General features: G+C 47.2%; 1 protein-coding gene and 1 non-coding gene across 2 annotated transcripts; one reads left to right on the top strand and one right to left on the bottom strand.

Annotated features, from left to right (window-relative positions):
- Nucleotides 1–10133: 10133 nt before the first annotated feature.
- On the top strand, nt 10134–10676 carry LOC124684802 (17.6 kDa class I heat shock protein 3-like). The gene is made up of 2 exons (XM_047219052.1): nt 10134–10323; nt 10405–10676. The coding sequence occupies exons 1-2, from the start codon at nt 10134–10136 to the stop codon at nt 10674–10676; spliced, it is 462 nt and encodes a 153-aa protein (XP_047075008.1).
- Nucleotides 10677–12807: 2131 nt separating this feature from the next.
- LOC124685599 lies at nt 12808–12975 on the bottom strand. The gene has a single exon (XR_006997579.1). It is a non-coding gene; the product is annotated as a U1 spliceosomal RNA (small nuclear RNA).
- Between the last annotated feature and the right edge of the window lie 5721 nt (nt 12976–18696).

Here is an 18696-nt window from a genome sequence, read left to right as displayed (position 1 = left end):
ATGACATATAATGTGCATAAAACATGTAGGTATCATCAATAAAGTAGCATGGAACATAAGAAATTATCGATACGTTGGAGACGTATCAGCATCCCCAAGCTTAGTTCCGCTTCGTCCCGAGCAGGTAAAACGATAACAAAGATAATTTCGAAGTGACATGCCATTATAATCTTGATCATACTATTTGTAAACATATGTAATGAATGCAGCGATCAAAACAAAGGTAATGACATGAGTAAACAAGTGAATCATATAGCAAAAGACTTTTCATGAATAGTACTTCAAGACAAGCATCAATAAGTCTTGCATAAGAGTTAACTCATAAAGCAATAAATCAAAGTAAAGGTGTTGAAGCAACACAAAGGAAGATTAAGTTTCAGCGGTTGCTTTCAACTTATAACATGTATATCTCATGGATATTGTCAACATAAAGTAGTATAACAAGTGCAATATGCAAGTATATAGGAATCAATGCACAGTTCACACAAGTGTTTGCTTCTTAAGGTGGAAGGAGATAGGTAAACTGACTCAACAATAAAAGTAAAAGAATGGTCCTTCAAAGAGGAAAGCATCGATTGCTCGTATTTGTGCTAGAGCTTTTATTTTGAAAACATGAAACAATTTTGTCAACGGTAGTAATAAAGCATATGAGTTATGTAAATTATATCTTACAAGTTGCAAGCCTCATGCATAGTATACTAATACCGTCCGCACCTCGTCCTACTTAGCTTGGACTACCGGATCTTTGCATGCCATGTTTCAACCAAGTGTCACAAAGGGGTACCTCCATGCCGCTCGTACAAAGGTCTAAGGAGAATGCTCGCATTTTGGATTTCTCGCTTTTGATTATTCTCAACTTAGACATCCATACCGGGACAACATGGACAACGAGATAATGGACTCCTCTTAAATGCATAAGCATGTAGCAATGATTATTATTCTCATATGAGATTGAGGATATATGTCCAAAACCGAAACTTCAACCATGATTCATGGCTTTAGTTAGCGGCCCAATGTTCTTCTCTAACAATTTTGCATGCTCCAACCACTAAAATGATAGATCCTTCAGACAAGACGGACATGCATAGCAACTCACATGATATTCAACAATAGTTGATGGCGTTCCCTGTAAGCATGGTTATCGCACAACAAGCAACTTAATAAAAGATAAAGTGCATAAGTACATATTCAATACTACGATAGTTTTTAAGGCTATTTTGTCCCATGAGCTATATATTGCAAAGGTGAATGATGGAATTTTAAAGGTAGCACTCAAGCAATTTACTTTGGAATGGCGGAGAAATACCATGTAGTAGGTAGGTATGGTGGACACAAATGGCATAGTAGTTGGCTCAAGGATTTTGGATGCATGAGAAGTATTCCCTCTCGATACAAGGTTTAGGCTAGCAAGGTTATTTGAAGCAAACTCAAGGATGAACCGGTGCAGCAAGACTCACATAAAAGACATATTGTAAACATTATAAGACTCTACACCGTCTTCCTTGTTGTTCAAAACTCAATACTAGATATTATCTAGACCTTAGAGAGACCAAATATGCAAATCAAATTTAAGCAAGCTCTATGTATTTCTTCATTAATGGGTGCAAAGTATATGATGCAAGAGCTTAAACATGAGCACAACAATTGCCAAGTATCACATTATCCAAGACATTTTAGAATTACTACATGTAGTATTTTCCAATTCCAACCATATAACAATTTAACGAAGAAGAAACTTCGCCTTGAACATTATGAGTAAAGCCTAAGGACATATTTGTCCATATGCAACAGCGGAGCGTGTCTCTCTCCCACAAAGTGAATGCTAGGATCCATTTTATTCAAACAAAAACAAAAACGAAAACAAACCGACGCTCCAAGTAAAGAACACAAGATGTGATTGAATAAAAATATAGTTTCAGGGGAGGAACCCGATGATGTTGTCGATGAAGAAGGGGATGCCTTGGGCATCCCCAAGCTTAGACGCTTGAGTCTTCTTAAAATATGCAGGGGTGAACCACGGGGGCATCCCCAAGCTTAGAGCTTTCACTCCTCTTGATCATAGTATATCATACTCCTCTCTTGACCCTTGAAAACTTCCTTCACACCAAACTTCAAGCAAACTCATTAGAGGGTTAGTGCACAATTAATAATTCACATGTTCAGAGGTGGCACAATCATTTTTTACACTTCTGGACATTGCATAAAGCTACTGAACATTAATGGATCAAAGAAATGAATCCAAAATAGCAAAAGAGGCAATGCGAAATAAAAGGCAGAATCTGTCAAAAACAGAACAGTCCGTAAAGACGAATTTAAAGCTGGCACCAGACTTGCTCAAATGGAAAAACTCAAAACTAATGAAAGTTGCGTACATATCTGAGGATCACGCTCGTAAATTGGCAGATTTTTCCGAATTTTCTACAGAGGCCTGTGCCCAGATTTGTGACAGACAGCAATGCTGTTTCTGCGCAGCGATCCCAAATGTAACATCAACTTTGACATAGAAACTTTACTTGGCACAAAAACATGATAAGGAGAGGTTGCTACAGTAGTAAACAACTTCCAAGACTCAACAAAACAAAAAATTGCTGTAGTAAAAACATGGGTTGTCTCCCATAAGCGCTTTTCTTTAACGCCTTTCAGTTAGGCGCAGAAAGTGCAAATCAAGTAACATCAAGAGTAGAAGCATCAACATCATAACTTGTTCTAATAATAGAATCAAAAGGCAACTTCATTCTCTTTCTAGGGAAGTGTTCCATACCTTTCTTGAGAGGAAATTGATATTTAATATTACCTTCCCTCATATCAATAACAGCACCAACGAGTTCGAAGAAAAGGTCTTCCCAATACAATAGGACAAGATGCATTGCATTCGATATCCAAAACAACAAAATCAACGGGGACAAGGTTATTGTTAACCGTAATGCGCACATTATCAATCCTCCCCAAAGGTTTCTTTTTTACATTATCGGCAAGATTAACATCCAAATAACAATTCTTCAATGGTGGCAAGTCAAGCATATCATAAATCTTTTTAGGCATAACGAAATACTTGCACCAAGATCACATAAAGCATTACATTCAAAGTCATTGAATTTCATTTTAATGATGGGCTCCCAACCATCTTCTAACTTTCTAGGAATAGAAGTTTCAAGTTTTAGTTTCTCTTCTCTAGCTTTTATGAGAGCATTTGTAATATGTTTTGTAAAGGCTAAATTTATAGCACTAGCATTAGGACTTTTAGCAAGTTTTTGTAAGAACTTTATAACTTCAGAGATGTGGCAATCATCAAAATCTAAATCATTATGAGCTACAGCAATGGGATCATTGTTCCCAAGGTTGGAAAAAATTTCAGCAGTTTTATCACAAGCAGTTTCAGTAGTTTTAGCAATTTCAGGCAGTTTTGTTCGCTTTGCACTAGGAGTAGAAACATTGCCAACACCAATTATTTTACCATTGATAGTAGGAGGTGCAGCAACATGTGAATAATTAGCATTATTAGTGGTGGTAATAGTCCAAACTTTAGCTACATTATTCTCTTTAGCTAGTTTTTCATTTTCTTCTCTATCCCACCTAGCACGCAATTTAGCCATTAATCTTATATTCTCATTAATTCTAACTTGGATGGCATTTGCTGTAGTAGTAATCTTATTATCAAAATCATTATTAGGCATAACTTTCAATTTTAGAAGATTAACATCAGAGGCAAGCCTATCAACTCTAGAAGCAATAGTATCAATTTTATCAAGCTTTTCCTCAACAGATTTGTTAAAAGCGGTTTGTGTACTAATAAATTCTTTAAGCATGGTTTCAAGACCAGGGGGTACACTCCTATTATTGTTGTAAGAATTCCCATAAGAATTACCATAACCATTACCATTAGTAGAAGGATATGGCCTATAGTTATTACCAGAGTTGTTCCTATAAGCATTGTTGTTGAAATTATTATTTTTAATGAAATTCACATCAACATTTTCTTCTTGAGCAACCAATGAAGCTAAAGGAACATTATTTGGATCAACATTAGATCTACCATTCACAAGCATAGACATAATCACATCAATCTTATCACTCAAGGAAGAGGTTTCTTCAACAGAATTTACCTTCTTACCTTGTGGAGCTCTTTCCGTGTGACATTCAGAGTAATTTATCATCATATCATCAAGAAGTTTTGTAGCCGCCGCCAATGTGATGGACATAAAGGTACCTCCAGCAGCTGAATCCAATAAATTCCGCGAAGAAAAATTTAGTCCTGCATAGAAGGTTTGGATAATCATCCAAGTAGTCGGTCCATGGGTTGGGCAATTCTTTACCAAAGTTTTCATTCTCTCCCATGCTTGAGCAACATGTTCAGTATCTAATTGCTTAAAATTCATTATGCTACTTCTCAAAGATATAATTTTAGCGGGAGGATAATATCTACCAATAAAAGCATCCTTGCATTTAGTCCATGAATCAATACTATTCTTAGGCAAAGATAGCAACCAATCTTTAGCTCTTCCTCTTAATGAGAAAGGAAACACTTTCAATTTAATAATATCACCATCTACATCCTTATACTTTTGCATTTCACAAAGTTCAACAAAATTATTGAGATGGGCAGCAAGCATCATCGTAACTAACACCGTAAAATTGATCTCTCATAACCAAGTTCAAGAAAGCGAGGTTTAATTTCAAAGAATTCTGCTGTAGTAGCAGGTGGAGCAATAGGTGTGCATAGGAAATCATTATTATTTGCATTTGTGAAGTCACACAACTTAGTATTTTCAGGGGTATTCATTTTAGCAACGGTAAATAAAACAAACTAGATAAAGTAAATGCAAGTAACTAATTTTTTTGTGTTTTTGATATAGAGAGCAAGACAAGTAAATAAAGTAAAACTAGCAACTAATTTTTTGTGTTTTGTTTAGGTGCAGCAAACAAAGTAGTAAATAAAATAAAGCAAGACAAAAACAAAGTAAAGAGATTGAGAAGTGGAGACTCCCCTTGCAGCGTGTCTTGATCTCCCCGGAAACGGCGCCGTAAATTTAGCTTGATACGCGTAGATGCACACGTCCGTTGGGAACCCCAAGTGGAAGGTATGATGCGTATAGAAGCAAGTTTCCCTCAGCATGAAACCAAGGTTTAATCGAACCAGTAGGAGCCAAGAAGCACGTTGAAGGTTGATGGTGGCGAAATGTGATGCGGCGCAACAACAGGGATTCCGGCGCCAACGTGGAATCTCGCACAACAAAACCAAAGTACTTTGCCCCAACGAAACAGTGAGGTTGTCAATCTCACCGGCTTGCTGTAACAAATGATTAAACGTATCGAGTGGAAGATGATTGTTTGCAAGAAAACAGTAAAACACAATTGCAGTAGATTGTATGCTATGTAAAGAATAGGACCGGGGTCCACAGTTCACTAGAGGCGTCTCTCCCATAAAATAAAAGCATGTTGGGTGAACAAATTACAGTCGGGCAATTGACAAATAGAGAAAGGCATAACAATGCATATACATGATATGATAAATATAGTGAGATTTAATTGGGCATTACGATAAAGTACATAGACCGCCATCTAACTGCATCTATGCCTAAAAAGTCCACCTTCAGGTTATCATCCGAACCCCATTCAGTATTAAGTTGCTAAGCAACAGACAATTGCATTAAGTATGCTGCGTAATGTAATCAACAACTACATCCTTAGACATAGCATCAATGTTTTATCCCTAGTGGCAACAGCACATCACAACCTTAGAAATTTCTGTCACTGTCCCAGGTGTCAATGAAGGCATGAACCCACTATCGAGCATAAATACTCCCTCTTGGAGTTAAGAGCAAAAACTTGGCCGAGCCTCTACTAATAACGGAGAGCATGCAAGATCATAAACAACACATAAACAATAGATTGATAATCACCATAACATAGTATTCTCTATCCATCGGATCCCGACAAACACAACATATAGTATTACGGATAGATGATCTTGATCATGTTAGGCAGCTCACAAGATCCAACAATGAAGCACAACAAGGAGAAGACGACCATCTAGCTACTGCTATGGACCCATGGTCCAGGGGTGAACTACTCACTCATCACTCCGGAGGCGATCATGGCGATGAAGAGTCCTCCAGGAGATGAATCCCCTCTCCGGCAGGGTGCCGGAGGCGATCTCCTGAATCCCTCGAGATGGGATTCGCGGCGGCGGCGTCTCTGGAAGGTTTTCCCTATCGTGGCTCTCGGTACTGGGGTTTTCGCGACGGAGGCTTTAAGTAGGCGGAAGGGTAGGTCAGGGGGGCTGACGAGGGGCCCACACCATAGGGCGGCGCGGGCCCCCTCCGGCCGCGCGGCCCTATGGTGGCGGCGCCTCGTCGCCCCACTTCGTTATCTCTTCGGTCTTCTCGGAAGCTCCGTGCAAAAATAGGACCCCGGGCGAAGATTTCGTCCAATTCCAAGAATATTTCCTTACTAGGATTTCGAAACCAAAAACAGCAGAAAACAAAGAATCGACTCTTCGGCATCTCGTTAATAGGTTAGTTCCAGAAAATGCATAAATATGACATATAATGTGCATAAAACATGTAGGTATCATCAATAAAGTAGCATGGAACATAAGAAATTATCGATACGTTGGAGACGTATCAGGCCCTAGGCTAAGATCCTATCTAGGGGCCGTTGCTGCCCTCGTCGTCGTCGTCGTCGTCGCCGTCATCGGCGCTGCTCCCGGCCGGCTCGTCATCGCTGCTGTAGCGGCCGCCGGCAGGACCCTCGTTGTCCTCGTCGTCCCCGTCAGCGTCGTCGTCATCGCTGTCGAAGTCGCTGAGGTTCCCGGGCCAGGGGCAGTGGCGCTTGGCCGGCGGCTCGTCGGAGGAGCTGACGTCCTCCTCCTCCTCCTTCACCTCTTCGGAGGAGGTGACCTCGTCCCAGGGAGAGTGGTCGTCGTCGCTTTCCTCCTCCGCTTCCCCATTAGCGAGGAAGCGGAGGTCGCTCTCTCCGTCGGTCAGGGACTTGTCGTCCTCTGACCAGATGGAGAAGTTGTGGCTCGGCTCGTCCCCGGCCTCGATGGCGCGGCGGATGTTGGCTGCATGGGCCTCCTCCGGGTTCCACTCCGGCGTCGGCTCGCGGAAGGGGGAGGACTGCGCAGAAAGACCCGATGAGGAGGAAGAAGAAGAAGACATGGTGGCAGAGGAGGGCTTTTGGAAGTGCTAGTGCGAAGGGGATGAAGAAGGGAACTGCAAGAAGTGGCTAAATAAAAGGGGATATAGCGATTTAATGCTTAAGCAGTTTTCGAGGATGTGGTGCCAAAACCGTCAAATCGTGCAGGGAAGTTGAAAAGGCAAGACGTCATGATGAAGAATACTGCGACGGTTCTGCTCTGCCACGACATGACCCCTCGAAGGAAAAACAGATGGTTTTGAAATTATCATTACCAAAACCAGGGGGCATGTGTTATCACCGGATTTTGGCCAAATCAGGAGATGGGCCGTAAGTGAAGATGGGCTTGAAGGACGTACACATGGAGCATCTTCGAAGCGGCCTTGCGCTAAGAGTTTGGACTAAATTGCCCGTGTATCTGTAATATAGTAGATCGTATCGTGTTTAGAATTAACAGATAGAGTCTGGCCCGTGCACGGTTAGGTGCACGCCTCAATTAGAAAGTCCCTTGGACTATAAATATGTATCTAGGGTTATCGAGAAAGGAGGACAATCACGTTCACAACAAACACAAATCAGGCGCATCGCCACCCCTTCCTTCGAGGGTTTCTTCCGGGTAAGCATCATGCTGCCTAGATCGCATCTCGCGATCTAGGCAAGATACGTTTATTCGTCTACCTTGTGCTGCTCGTGCTGAAGCGTTGTTGATGGCGAGCAGCACTACTTATGTTTAGGTGTTTAGGGGCTTGCATTGATGCTTTCTCGTGCATATCTGCGTGGCAATGCCGTCCCTCGACACCTAGCTGCCCTTACACCTATCTGGGTGTAAGGGCAACATCTTACTTGTTCGTTACTTAGTAGATCCGATCTGTTATAGTTGCTCCTTGCTCCGCAGGGATTAGTTTAATATCTGCATAGTTAGGCCTTATGCTGGGGTCGGACGATCCGGTAGTGCGTTAGGTGTTGTTTACCGTTCCTACAAGGGATGTTCCAGGAATTAACGTTATGTTGGTTTTTAGGCCTCTTGTAGGGGTAGTTTGCATCATCTTCCGTATCTGCTAGGCCCGACTACGCGTAGGACGTTCCGATTATGCGGTGAAAACCCTAAACTGTCGTAGATCGGTTTAGCTTTGTTTTGATCAAGCAGGATCCCCATGTCATTGCAAATCCAACGTGAACCATGGGGCGATCGGCTCTTTGAGCCGATCCACGAGGCAACCTGAGAGCCGATAGGGCTCGTATTTAATATTTACGTGTCTACCATGCAGGAACAATCAAAGCAATCTAACACCTTCCTGATCGGGTCTAGGTCAGGTGGCACGCCCTAGCAACCGCTAGGACGTGGCTGGAAGACTTGCGGGACGACGCGAGGTGCCAGGGTCCACTAAGCGGCCTTGGGAGCCTCCCGGCTCTTCGTGTTGCTTAACCATTGCCCGCCGGTGGGTTTTGGCAGGTAACAGCGGCGTCCCGAACGACGCAAACCCGGCCCAAATCTGGGCTAGGTTTGCGTGTCCGTGGATGGCACACAGCGTTCGGTCGCGTCCGGATGCTAGCCTGCTCGTCTCCCTTGGGCCCACCGGTCTGTGACCGCGACGGCTTTTTAAATGTGGATTGGAGGGATCTGTCCCTCCAGTCCAGTCCCCACTCCACTGTCCACTCCCCGAGCGCAACCGCCGCTATGGCCCCGAAGCGACAGTTCGCTCCCGGAGCCAACGACGAGGACGCCAGCAGCAGCCGCCGGCCTCCGCTGGCGCTGCGGGCCAGAGGAAACCGCGGCGGCCTCCACATCGGAGAGGCCGCCCGCTGCGGCGCGACATTGGCGCAACCGGCGTCGCTGCTGCTGCAGCCCAAGCCGGAGTCCTCGGAAGAGGACTCCGACCTCTGCGCCGCTCTGATGATATCGGCGGCGGAGGAGGAAGCGAAGTGGCCACAACTCCAAGCGGCCCTTCGCACCTTCGCGATGGAGGAGGAGGCCCGGCAGGCGCTAGAGGACGCCGAGGCTTGGGAGTTGTTCGCCCAGGCCCGACGGGAGGTGGAAGAGACACGGCGGCGCGAGGAGGCCAGGCTCCGCCGCGAGGAGCAGCAGCGCCAGGAGGCCAGCCGCCGCTCGGAGGAGGGGAGGCGCCAGCGGGCCAGGCGCCTCGCCTGGCATGAGAGGGAGCAGCGCCTCAGGGAGGAGGCACAGCTCCGTGCTGCTGCGGCGGAGCAGCGGGCGGCTCCGGACCCCCACTCCGCCTGGGAGGAGGCCCTGTGGTCTCCGTAGCCGGAGTCTCCGGCGCGATCGAGCCACAACAGTGCCTCGCCGCCCTGGGACGTCGTCGACGCCGACGCCGACGACGCCCACAGGGACTAGGCGGCGCACCGGTGGCCACCACGTCATCGATCAAACCCTAGCTTAGGGTTTTTAAATTTGTTTTAAATTTTAAAGCCCCTATAGAGGGCTTCTTTTGTTAGTTATTTGTCCAAAATAGGGCTATGTACAAATTTACCCAAAATAGGGCATATGTTTAACGAATTTCGTTTAAATTTATATTTTAAATTTTTTTTATTTTTCTTCAAATATGCGATGCGTCCGCGCGTTGGACGCACCGTGCGATCCAAACGGACACGTGGACGCGATCCACTATTCGCGTGTCCACGCGGCCAGCCGCGTCCCTTTGGGTCGCAGAGTTGGAGATGCACTTACGTCTCCAAGTGGCAACCCAGCCTGACGTCCACTAGCGTGCATGAGTGCATGGTCGCCAGATGTACATGCGGTGCCAGATCGAGCAACCTCCTCGCATGCCAAGCAACACGAGTCCTCGTCGTGGCAACGCATGCGCACCCAAATGCGGCACGTACGCACCGCTGCACCGGACGTGGCAAGCAGATGACCCACGCGCGCGGCCATGCGGCCCGTACGTTGCATAAAATGCCCATCTTCAAACACCCCGGGTGTGTATAGCAGATCTGCTTTGCCTGCGTGCGCGCGCCCAAGCACTGCAGCCGCGTCAACGATGTCGCTCATGCCATGGTTCGGTGGCCGCGGGGACCCCTTCTCCTCCGACCTGTTTGACCCCTTGGGCGCCTCCGCTTGGCCCTGGGACGCCGTGCGCCGCGGCGGCGACGACGCCACGGCCGTGGCTCGCACCAACGTGGACTGGCACGAGAACGAGAAGGAGCACATCTTCTCCGCCGAGATCCCCGGTACGTTGTGCTCCATATCCTTTCTGTCATGGAGAAGTGTCCATCTATCCGATTGATGTTTGCTGATGAACGCGCGCGTAGGGGTGAGGAAGGAGGACGTGAAGGTGGAGGTGGAGGACGGGAACGTGCTGAAGATCAGTGGGCAGAAGACGCGGGAGGAGGAGCACAAGGACGACGCCTGGAACCGCGTGGAGCGCAGCTTCGGGTCCTTCATGCGGCGGTTCCGGCTGCCGGAGAACGCCAAGGCGGAGGGGATCAAGTGCACCATGCAGGACGGCGTGCTCAGGGTCGTCGTGCCCAAGGATGAGGACGCGCAGAAGCAGGGCAACGTCCGCTCCATCGACATCGCCTGAACACCGCACGCGCGCGCATCACAGGCACGTGAGGGGCCTTGCTATGTTACTGTACTACCACTACTATGTTATGTATGGTGTGCGTGGGTGTCCGTGTTCTGTCTTAGTTGCCCGTTCTAGTAGCCGGTATGCCACCCGTATACGACTCGTCGTATGCGTACGCAGCTGCGTGGCAGCAGCATATGTATCGTGTAGCACTGTGTGCCTTGGTCTAATGTGATCCCTCATGTGGTTCCTTGTTGGTGGATGATCGGTGCAAGCATATGATGCCCAGCAAATACTACTACCTCCATTTCAAGAAACAATGCGTTCTTGTTTTACGTGCTTTTTGTTTGACCAAAATACTTTAAATATATAAAGATTGTTTGTATGAAATTACCATCATTAGAAAGTATTTTTAGTATGAATCAACGGAGCTAATTACATATAATAAAATTAAAATTTTATTACTTAACCTTTATGATCAAAGTTTGTCTTGACGTACGCGTGCGCCTTATTCCTTGAAACGGAGGTAGTACTTCATTAGGTCAGAAAGTTCCCTGAAGGGTAAACATCTGAACCTCAGAGAGAGGCACAATGAACCCCTTCCGGGTTAACCAAAAAAACATAACTTCAGAAAGAAAGTTTATCTAGAAATAGACAAAACCCACAAAGGAGCTGAACCTCAGAGAGAGGCACAATGAACCCCTTCCGGGTTAACCAAAAAAACATAACTTCAGAAAGAAAGTTTATCTAGAAATAGACAAAACCCACAAAGGAGCTCACCAGATGAACCCACAAAGGAGCTCACCAGATGAGCCAAAAGTACCAAACTTTGATTTTCAAGATTTGGCAAGGACCGCGCCAACGCGTACCCCCTCGAGAAATGCAACTCCTCATGTAAGAAGTGCCACCGGCACTATCTACACCATTAAAGATCCTTCCACTTTCAATCGGTAGTTCCTCTCTGTTTTGCACAAAACCACCTATTTTTTTCATATTTTACAGATCTCACAGTCACTACTTTCTCCTCTCCCTCTCACACATCTCACAGCCACCTACCGAGATTTTTTTATAAAAAATAAACCGATGTTTTTTCTTACAATTTACTATATAAGAGTTTTGAGTACAGCTTCCAAAACATATTAATTTTCTGATAATTTTGAGTACAATAACAGTTTCATATAATCCACAAAAATATAAGACTAGTTTCAAAAATTCTTAATAATTTTGCAGTTCTTAAAAATACACAAATTCTGATAATTTTGCAGTTTATTTAAAATACACAATTTTTTGAAAGAACATAGGAACAGAAATAAATTGTATGATTCATCCCAGTTTCAGCTTCTCATTTTTTTCACATAATTTATTCATTGTTTATTTGAGGAAATTAGCTCAGTTCACACCAATTTCAATCAGATTCATACGAGAAACACATGATTCATAACAATTGCTTACCAACCAGTACAGATACGATCAAACATAGATTTTGCAATTTTTCCCAACCAGCTTCATAGCAGTAGAGATTCACAAGTTTTACAGACAAAATATAAACTATTCAAGTTTCTTTTGAGATACAAGCAAGTTTCATACAAGATCAAAAAAAAATCGAGCAAGTCCATAAGCCACCACAAAAATCGAGCAAGTCCGTCGGTCGGCGTGCTGCACACATGCCGGAGAAGGACGGCGCGCCACGGGAGGGCGCCGCTGGGCGGGAGAGCGCCGGAGGACGCGGTTGGCCGCCACGGGAGGGCACCACCGCCAGATAGGCTCCTGCCTCACGTGAGGGAGGGCTCCTCCGGCCTCCGCGTCGCGCGGGGAGGGTTGGGGACGCGGGCTCCTCCGGCCGCCGGCGCCCGCCACTAGAGCGTGTGAAGGCGTCGCGCGGGAAGGATTGTGGTGGCGGTGCAAGAGGAGGAGGCGGGTGGCGACGGTGGGCGGAGGCGGGTGGCTGCGAGAGGGGACGGGACAGGGTGGGATGTGGAGGATTAGGGTTTGGGTCGCCCTTTTTATAGTCCAGGCCGTACTGGGGGTGATTGTCCTTTTTCTAAGGGGTGAAAGTACAAAGTTTGCGCGAGCTTTGACCATGCCGACTTTGCACGAATCTCCAGCAAACGAGCGGCAGAGATAGTGCCGGGGTCCCTTCATACATTAGGGAAATCTGCACTAGTACCCCCTCTGCCATAAATTATGGCGTCCACTCTCCCCGTAGGGAGATGGTAGACCAACGTGTTGCACCAAGTGCAATGCGAGCCGTTAATCTAGGCCACGACCCTCCATGACCCTCCATGATCAGCCGTAGACCCGTCCAGGTAAGGGCATCTCCAATAAGGCGACGCGAATAGACATTTTTCGTCCGTTTGAGTCAGCGCGGACAAAAAATGCGCTCCAGCGGCTAGACGCAAAACGTCCGCAGCATCCGTCCTGACGCAAACATGGACCAAATATGCGTCAAAAAATGCGTCTGCGCGGACACATCCGCGCGTCCGTTTGCGTCTGTTTGGTCTGCATGCATTTCTCTCTCTCCTCCTTTAACAAGGGGCAGACCCATGTGCTGGCCATTCCTAACCACACAAATAGAATCTTTCCCTCTCTCTCCTCTCTAATCATGCATGCGGTCAAAAAAACAATAATGCTATACTTACGGACGTGCAAGGCTTATAAAAATCTTACGAACAGACGTGTAGATATTTGATTGGTTCGGTTTGAAACTCTCTCCTAAAAAAGCGGTCCACGTTCACATGTTTGCCTGGGTGCTGGGAGTCCGTAAGGTGATTCCGTAAAAGTTATCCGTAGGTGTAGCATTATTGCAAAAAAAATGCGACGCATGCGGACATGCGAACGTTTTTTTGTGTCCATATCTGACGCAAAAGGATATAAATTGCGTCTAAAATGGGTCGCCCTAAGTACTTTGCAATGTTGCACTAGGCGTCCATTATACAGCGAGCTCTCCCACCCCGCCCGTCTCCGGCTTCCGATGTGGTACTAAGAGCATCCCCACTCGTTGGCGCTCCCCACGCCCAAATCCGGACGAAACAACCGCCGGATTGGACGAAATTAAGTCGTGGGGAGTACCGTATTTCCAGTCGTTCACCCGGAGTTCGGCGGATAGAGTTTAAATTCAAACAAATCGCCGTCCCGCGCTACAAGTACGGCCAGTTGATCGGCAAAAGGAGCAAAAGGATCAGCCACAGATCGGCGATCGGAGGGAAATTACACGGAGACAGGCTCGTCGGCAGTCCCGGCCGGCACGGCGGTGTCCGACGGACCAGCTTCCTCACACGCCGTGGCCGAGCGGCCGCGGCGGCCGACGAGGAAGCGGCGGCAGTGGGACGTCGAAGCAGCCGCAGCCGACGAGGTAGATGGTGAGGTAGACGAGGTAGGAGCCGGTGGAGACGACGAAGAACCGGCCGGAGGGGCTCGTGAGGATGTCGCTGCGGTGGCCCCCGGTACCAATTCCTCGTCTCCTCGTCCATCGGTTCCATGTCGCCGCCGCCCATCAGGAACGCCAAGTCTGTGTTCCTCTTCTTCGCCGCCGCCGTCGTCTTCAGCAGGGCGATCCGGGCGCCTTGGTTGGCGAGCATCTCCCGCCACCTGCCGTCGAACTTTTCGGCCCGCCCGTCGGCGTGCGACCTCAAGTCGGCCCAACACTTATCGATCGACGCCTGCATCCTGTCGGCGGGATTGCCCGTCTTTTTGATCTCTTTGAGCTTCTTCTGGCCGAGTACAGGGCGCCCTTCCGCCACGCCAGCCGCCGGGGCGTTGGGGTTGTACGGCTCGGTCTTGCTCTTCGAGAGGGTCGTGCGGGTTTCCTTCCACTTCTCGCAGTTCTCGAGGCGGGCGTAGACGTTCAGGAACTTGAACTGCATGCCGGTGTCGTCCGTGTACATGTCCAAAGCACGGCGCAGCTGGGGGAAAAAGAGTACGGCGATACGGGTCAGCTCACGACGGTGTGCCTCGATGATGCGGGGTCGACGGAGCGTACCTTTGCTCCAAGTCGTGGCCGCTGATCGGCCGTTCTTTGACCTCCTCCTGTATGCCGTGCCATTTGCTGCACGCCGTCTGCATGATCCCCCAATGGGTGGCCATTGCCTTGTCTCCCCGGTACACGTTCATGTTCGTCTTGTTGAAGTAGGGATCGACGAGTTTGCGTTCCTCGTACGCCCGCTTCACTCGAAGCCAATACGTGTCGAACGACTGATTGGCTCCGATTATGCCGTTCATGGACACGGTCATCCAAGCTTCGGCGAGGCACTCCTCTTCCTTCGGCGTCCATTTGATACGCGGTTCGGCAGGCGGCGACTCCTTCCTCCTCTTCTTCTTCCCCTTCGACAGGTTGACGGCGGCTTGAGTTGTCTCTCCTTCTTCTTCGTCTTCTTCTTCGACGACTTGGCTTCCGTCGGAAATATCCTCCACATGATCCTTGCGCGCTGCCACAGCTGCCGTCGCCCTCGCCTCCTCTTGCGTGAAGAACCCCGGGCTCGCGGCGGCGGCGTCCATGAAGAACCTCGGGCTCGCAGCGGCGTCCATGGAGCCGGAGGTGATCATCTTGTGGATTGCCTCTTCGTTCGGCGCCGCCGTTGCACCGAACGGGAGCGGCCCTCGTCGCATGACCGGCGAGGTGCCCTCGAACTGGCCGCCGCTGCCGCCGATGTCAAGCTCGGGCGGCGACGGCGTGAACCTGGACGGTTGGACGTAGGCGCCCTCTTGGAACATGGCAGTCGGCGACGGCGAGTAGATCGTAGGGGAGAAGGACGACGGGGAACTGCTTGTACCTTGCGCCAGCCATTGGCCGAGGAACATGGAGCCGCCGCCGCCGCTGAAGGCCATGCTCATCTTCCTCGCTTGCTCCTCCTGACCTCTTAGCGGCGGCTCTTTTCACCCTCTCCGCCCTGCCGCTTGTTTCCACCTCGCGCCGTTTCTCGTCCGCCGCCCACTCTGCGTTCGTCATGCCCGGCGGCCGCTCCTTCTTCGCCCGCGGCTTCCTCGTCGTCCCCTTCGGCGGCATTGTGGTGGACGAGAAGATGAGGAGGAGAGCGGTGGTGGACGAGAAGACGCCGCCGGGAACTGGAACTGGAAGACGAGGGGAATGGACAAATTCGGCGGGAGAGAATGAGGATATGCAAGCAAATTGGAGGGAATGGAGGGAAAATCGACAGGATTTGGTTTTCGTGTCACCGACTACGCGGGTCCACACGGCGTTTCGTGCCAAAAAGTTTCATCCGGAGTCCCCGAGCGCGCCCCGGGGGATCGGGGATGGCGTGGGCTCGCCGGATGGATGAAGGGCCAAATCCGGACGAAAACGAGAAACCGGGGGCGCTACTGATCCGATTTACGCCGTCCGGATGGAAAAACCGTCGCTCGGGGGCCTCGTCGGGGAGACGAGTGTAGATGCTCTAAACGTGAGACATGCATCCAGGGAGTGCACTGCCGTGGCCGTGGAGTTTCGGATCGCTGGACCGGACTTAGGCCCATTATTTTGCTGCTTCTGGCATTGACGTAGTATGTATACAGCCGGTTTCTCAACATTATAGAAGATTACGGGAAAAGGAAAATGCAATTTTGCACCGAATGCCATCATCTGCATTTTAACTTGAGTAGAGAAAAAAGGGTCCTAATCTGCATTCCAACAGCAAATGGTAAGAAGATCAGGGCATGTCCAATACATAGCCCCAGGGGTGCTGCCTCACAGCTTTATTTTGGTTCGGGTGGTCCAAATTAGGTTTGGATAAGGAGGCAGCCTCTTCATCAGGAAGCAGCATCTTCAGCCATAAAGTAAAAAATATGAGAGAGAAAAAGAAAAACCCAAATCAGCTTTTGAGAGAAAGACACATTAATGAGACCATAATGTGGCATGCATATGTCAAAAGTTTTATCCAAACCTAGTTGGACAGCTGCCTCCATTGCTCATGCCCTCAGCATCTACATGTTCATGGAGTGTTTAGGAGGAAAGAATAACTGGTAATCAGTACAGAATAAACAAACGTACTCGGTGAATAAAAGGATGCTCGTTACAATGATCTTCAGCAGGAAATTAGCTATTTAGATACAGTGGCTACGTCAGATTTTGGGCATGGAATCTTCGCAGTACGGGTTGGTTTTGGCTTTTTTTATCGAACCATGCTTATCATGTTTTCATTTTTTTTTACAATCAATAACACATATTTTTAGTAGTTATTTACATCAATTAAAAAACAAAATCTAAAGAAAAGAGCAAACCTTTGAGACCTCCAAACTCTTTTTCTTCCATGACGCAATCCTGTATTTTGTTGAAGGCAATACATATGAACGAAGGCTATACGCACGCAAGCATTAAAATAGTCAATCAACGTCAGCAAGAGTATCAACACCAATATGGCAAGAAAAAAACTAAATAGCCTGGTCAACATCGTTGGGGGAGTTGAGAGTAGAAATCATCATTGTCGACGACGTAGCAGCCGGGGCAACTATTGCAAGGGCAATCCTCATCACGATAACAGTGAGAAAAGATCCAAAATTCATCTGACGAAGCAAGATCTGAAGACGCATACATATAGAATTGTATTACAACACCACTATTGACGCCGGAACAGAGATCTCGTTGTCGAGCAGAAGATTGAAGACACTTATTGTAGAAGATGTCATCTTCATTGACGCGGAAGCCAAAAGAAAACGGCTATCAAAAATCTAACCTAATATACTGAAAACACTACCTTTATTAAAACTCCACACATGTATTGGGTTCCCCATCCCTCCCGACGCTGGCAAGGCCGGTCAAAGGAAGGGAAACCAATCTATGGGTAGGCGGAGATGGAGGCGGCATTGGCTTTCTGAAGAGGCGGCTGCACTAGGTATTCCTCGTGTTCAGATCTATTTTTGACGCAATCACTTGATATCTCAAATATGACATGATGATATCTCTTTATTTATTCATTAATTGTAAAATTACATTATTTATTTGGGAAATTTGCCATCAATGTGTGTGATGCACAACCGTATATAGGGTTCAAAATTAGTCCAGATTTGAACTGATGAAGCCATCAACTGGCGAGGCAAGGAGTTATTTAGTCCAGATTTAAAATAAATAATTAATGAAGTCATCAACCGCTAAGGCAAGGAGTTACAACTTACAAGAACATGGTGTGCATGCCACCTACTCTTTTCGTCTCAAGGAAAGTTGCTCAATTTTTTCTAGCTATAAATGTATCTATAACTGAAATATATCTATATACCTTCGTATCTAAACAAAGTTCATCAACATTTTTTTTTGCGACGGAGGGAGTAAAAAATCAAGCACCATAAAGGATCAACAAAAGAAAACAAAAGTTGTGGGATCCAAGAAAATCTTAACGAAGCAATAAAAACAGGTTGATCCCAGTGAAGGAGGTTTGTCTTTCCACCACACCAACACCGTCGCCACGGGAACACGACGTTGGTGTAGCACCCTAGCATGACTTGTGAATCCATAGGATCAAATGCAAGGTCAAGGCATTAACCTTTTGCAAAGGAGAGGCACAAGAATGAAACGTCGCCCGGATAATGTGGTTTAAAGCTAAACTAGCTTTCTAAAAATTTATATACTCCCTCCGGTTTATATTAATTGACTCTAATATGGATGTATCTAGACACATTTTAGTTCTAGATACATCCATATTGAAGTCAATTAATATGAATCGGAGGGAGTATTTCAAAACAGAGGTAATACATTTATAGATGAATATGGATAAGCCACTAATGCCATGAAACAATGCATTTGTTTCCAGAGCATGTACAATTAGCTAGTTAGACTATTACCTTGCTCAGAAGCCTTTTGGGGCTTCAAATTAAAATTTTAGGGGAGCAATTTCTTTGCTTGAGATGCCGAAGGGGTGGTGTTTTGAGGCCTTGAAGGTTCAGTAGAAAGAACGAAATTAGGGTTTAGTGTACAATCTTGACTGTCCGTTTTGAATCCTAGGGTGCCAAAAAACTGAACGATGGACAAATCCCCATTTACAATTACCGCTCGCCTTCATCATCCAGAAATTGGGAAGATAACATTTTGCGCGATAGCCGCTCTCCTTCT

Source organism: Lolium rigidum, chromosome 1 (genome assembly GCF_022539505.1).
Source record: "Lolium rigidum isolate FL_2022 chromosome 1, APGP_CSIRO_Lrig_0.1, whole genome shotgun sequence".
NCBI lineage: Eukaryota > Viridiplantae > Streptophyta > Magnoliopsida > Poales > Poaceae > Lolium > Lolium rigidum.
This window is presented reverse-complemented; position numbering and strand designations above follow the sequence as displayed.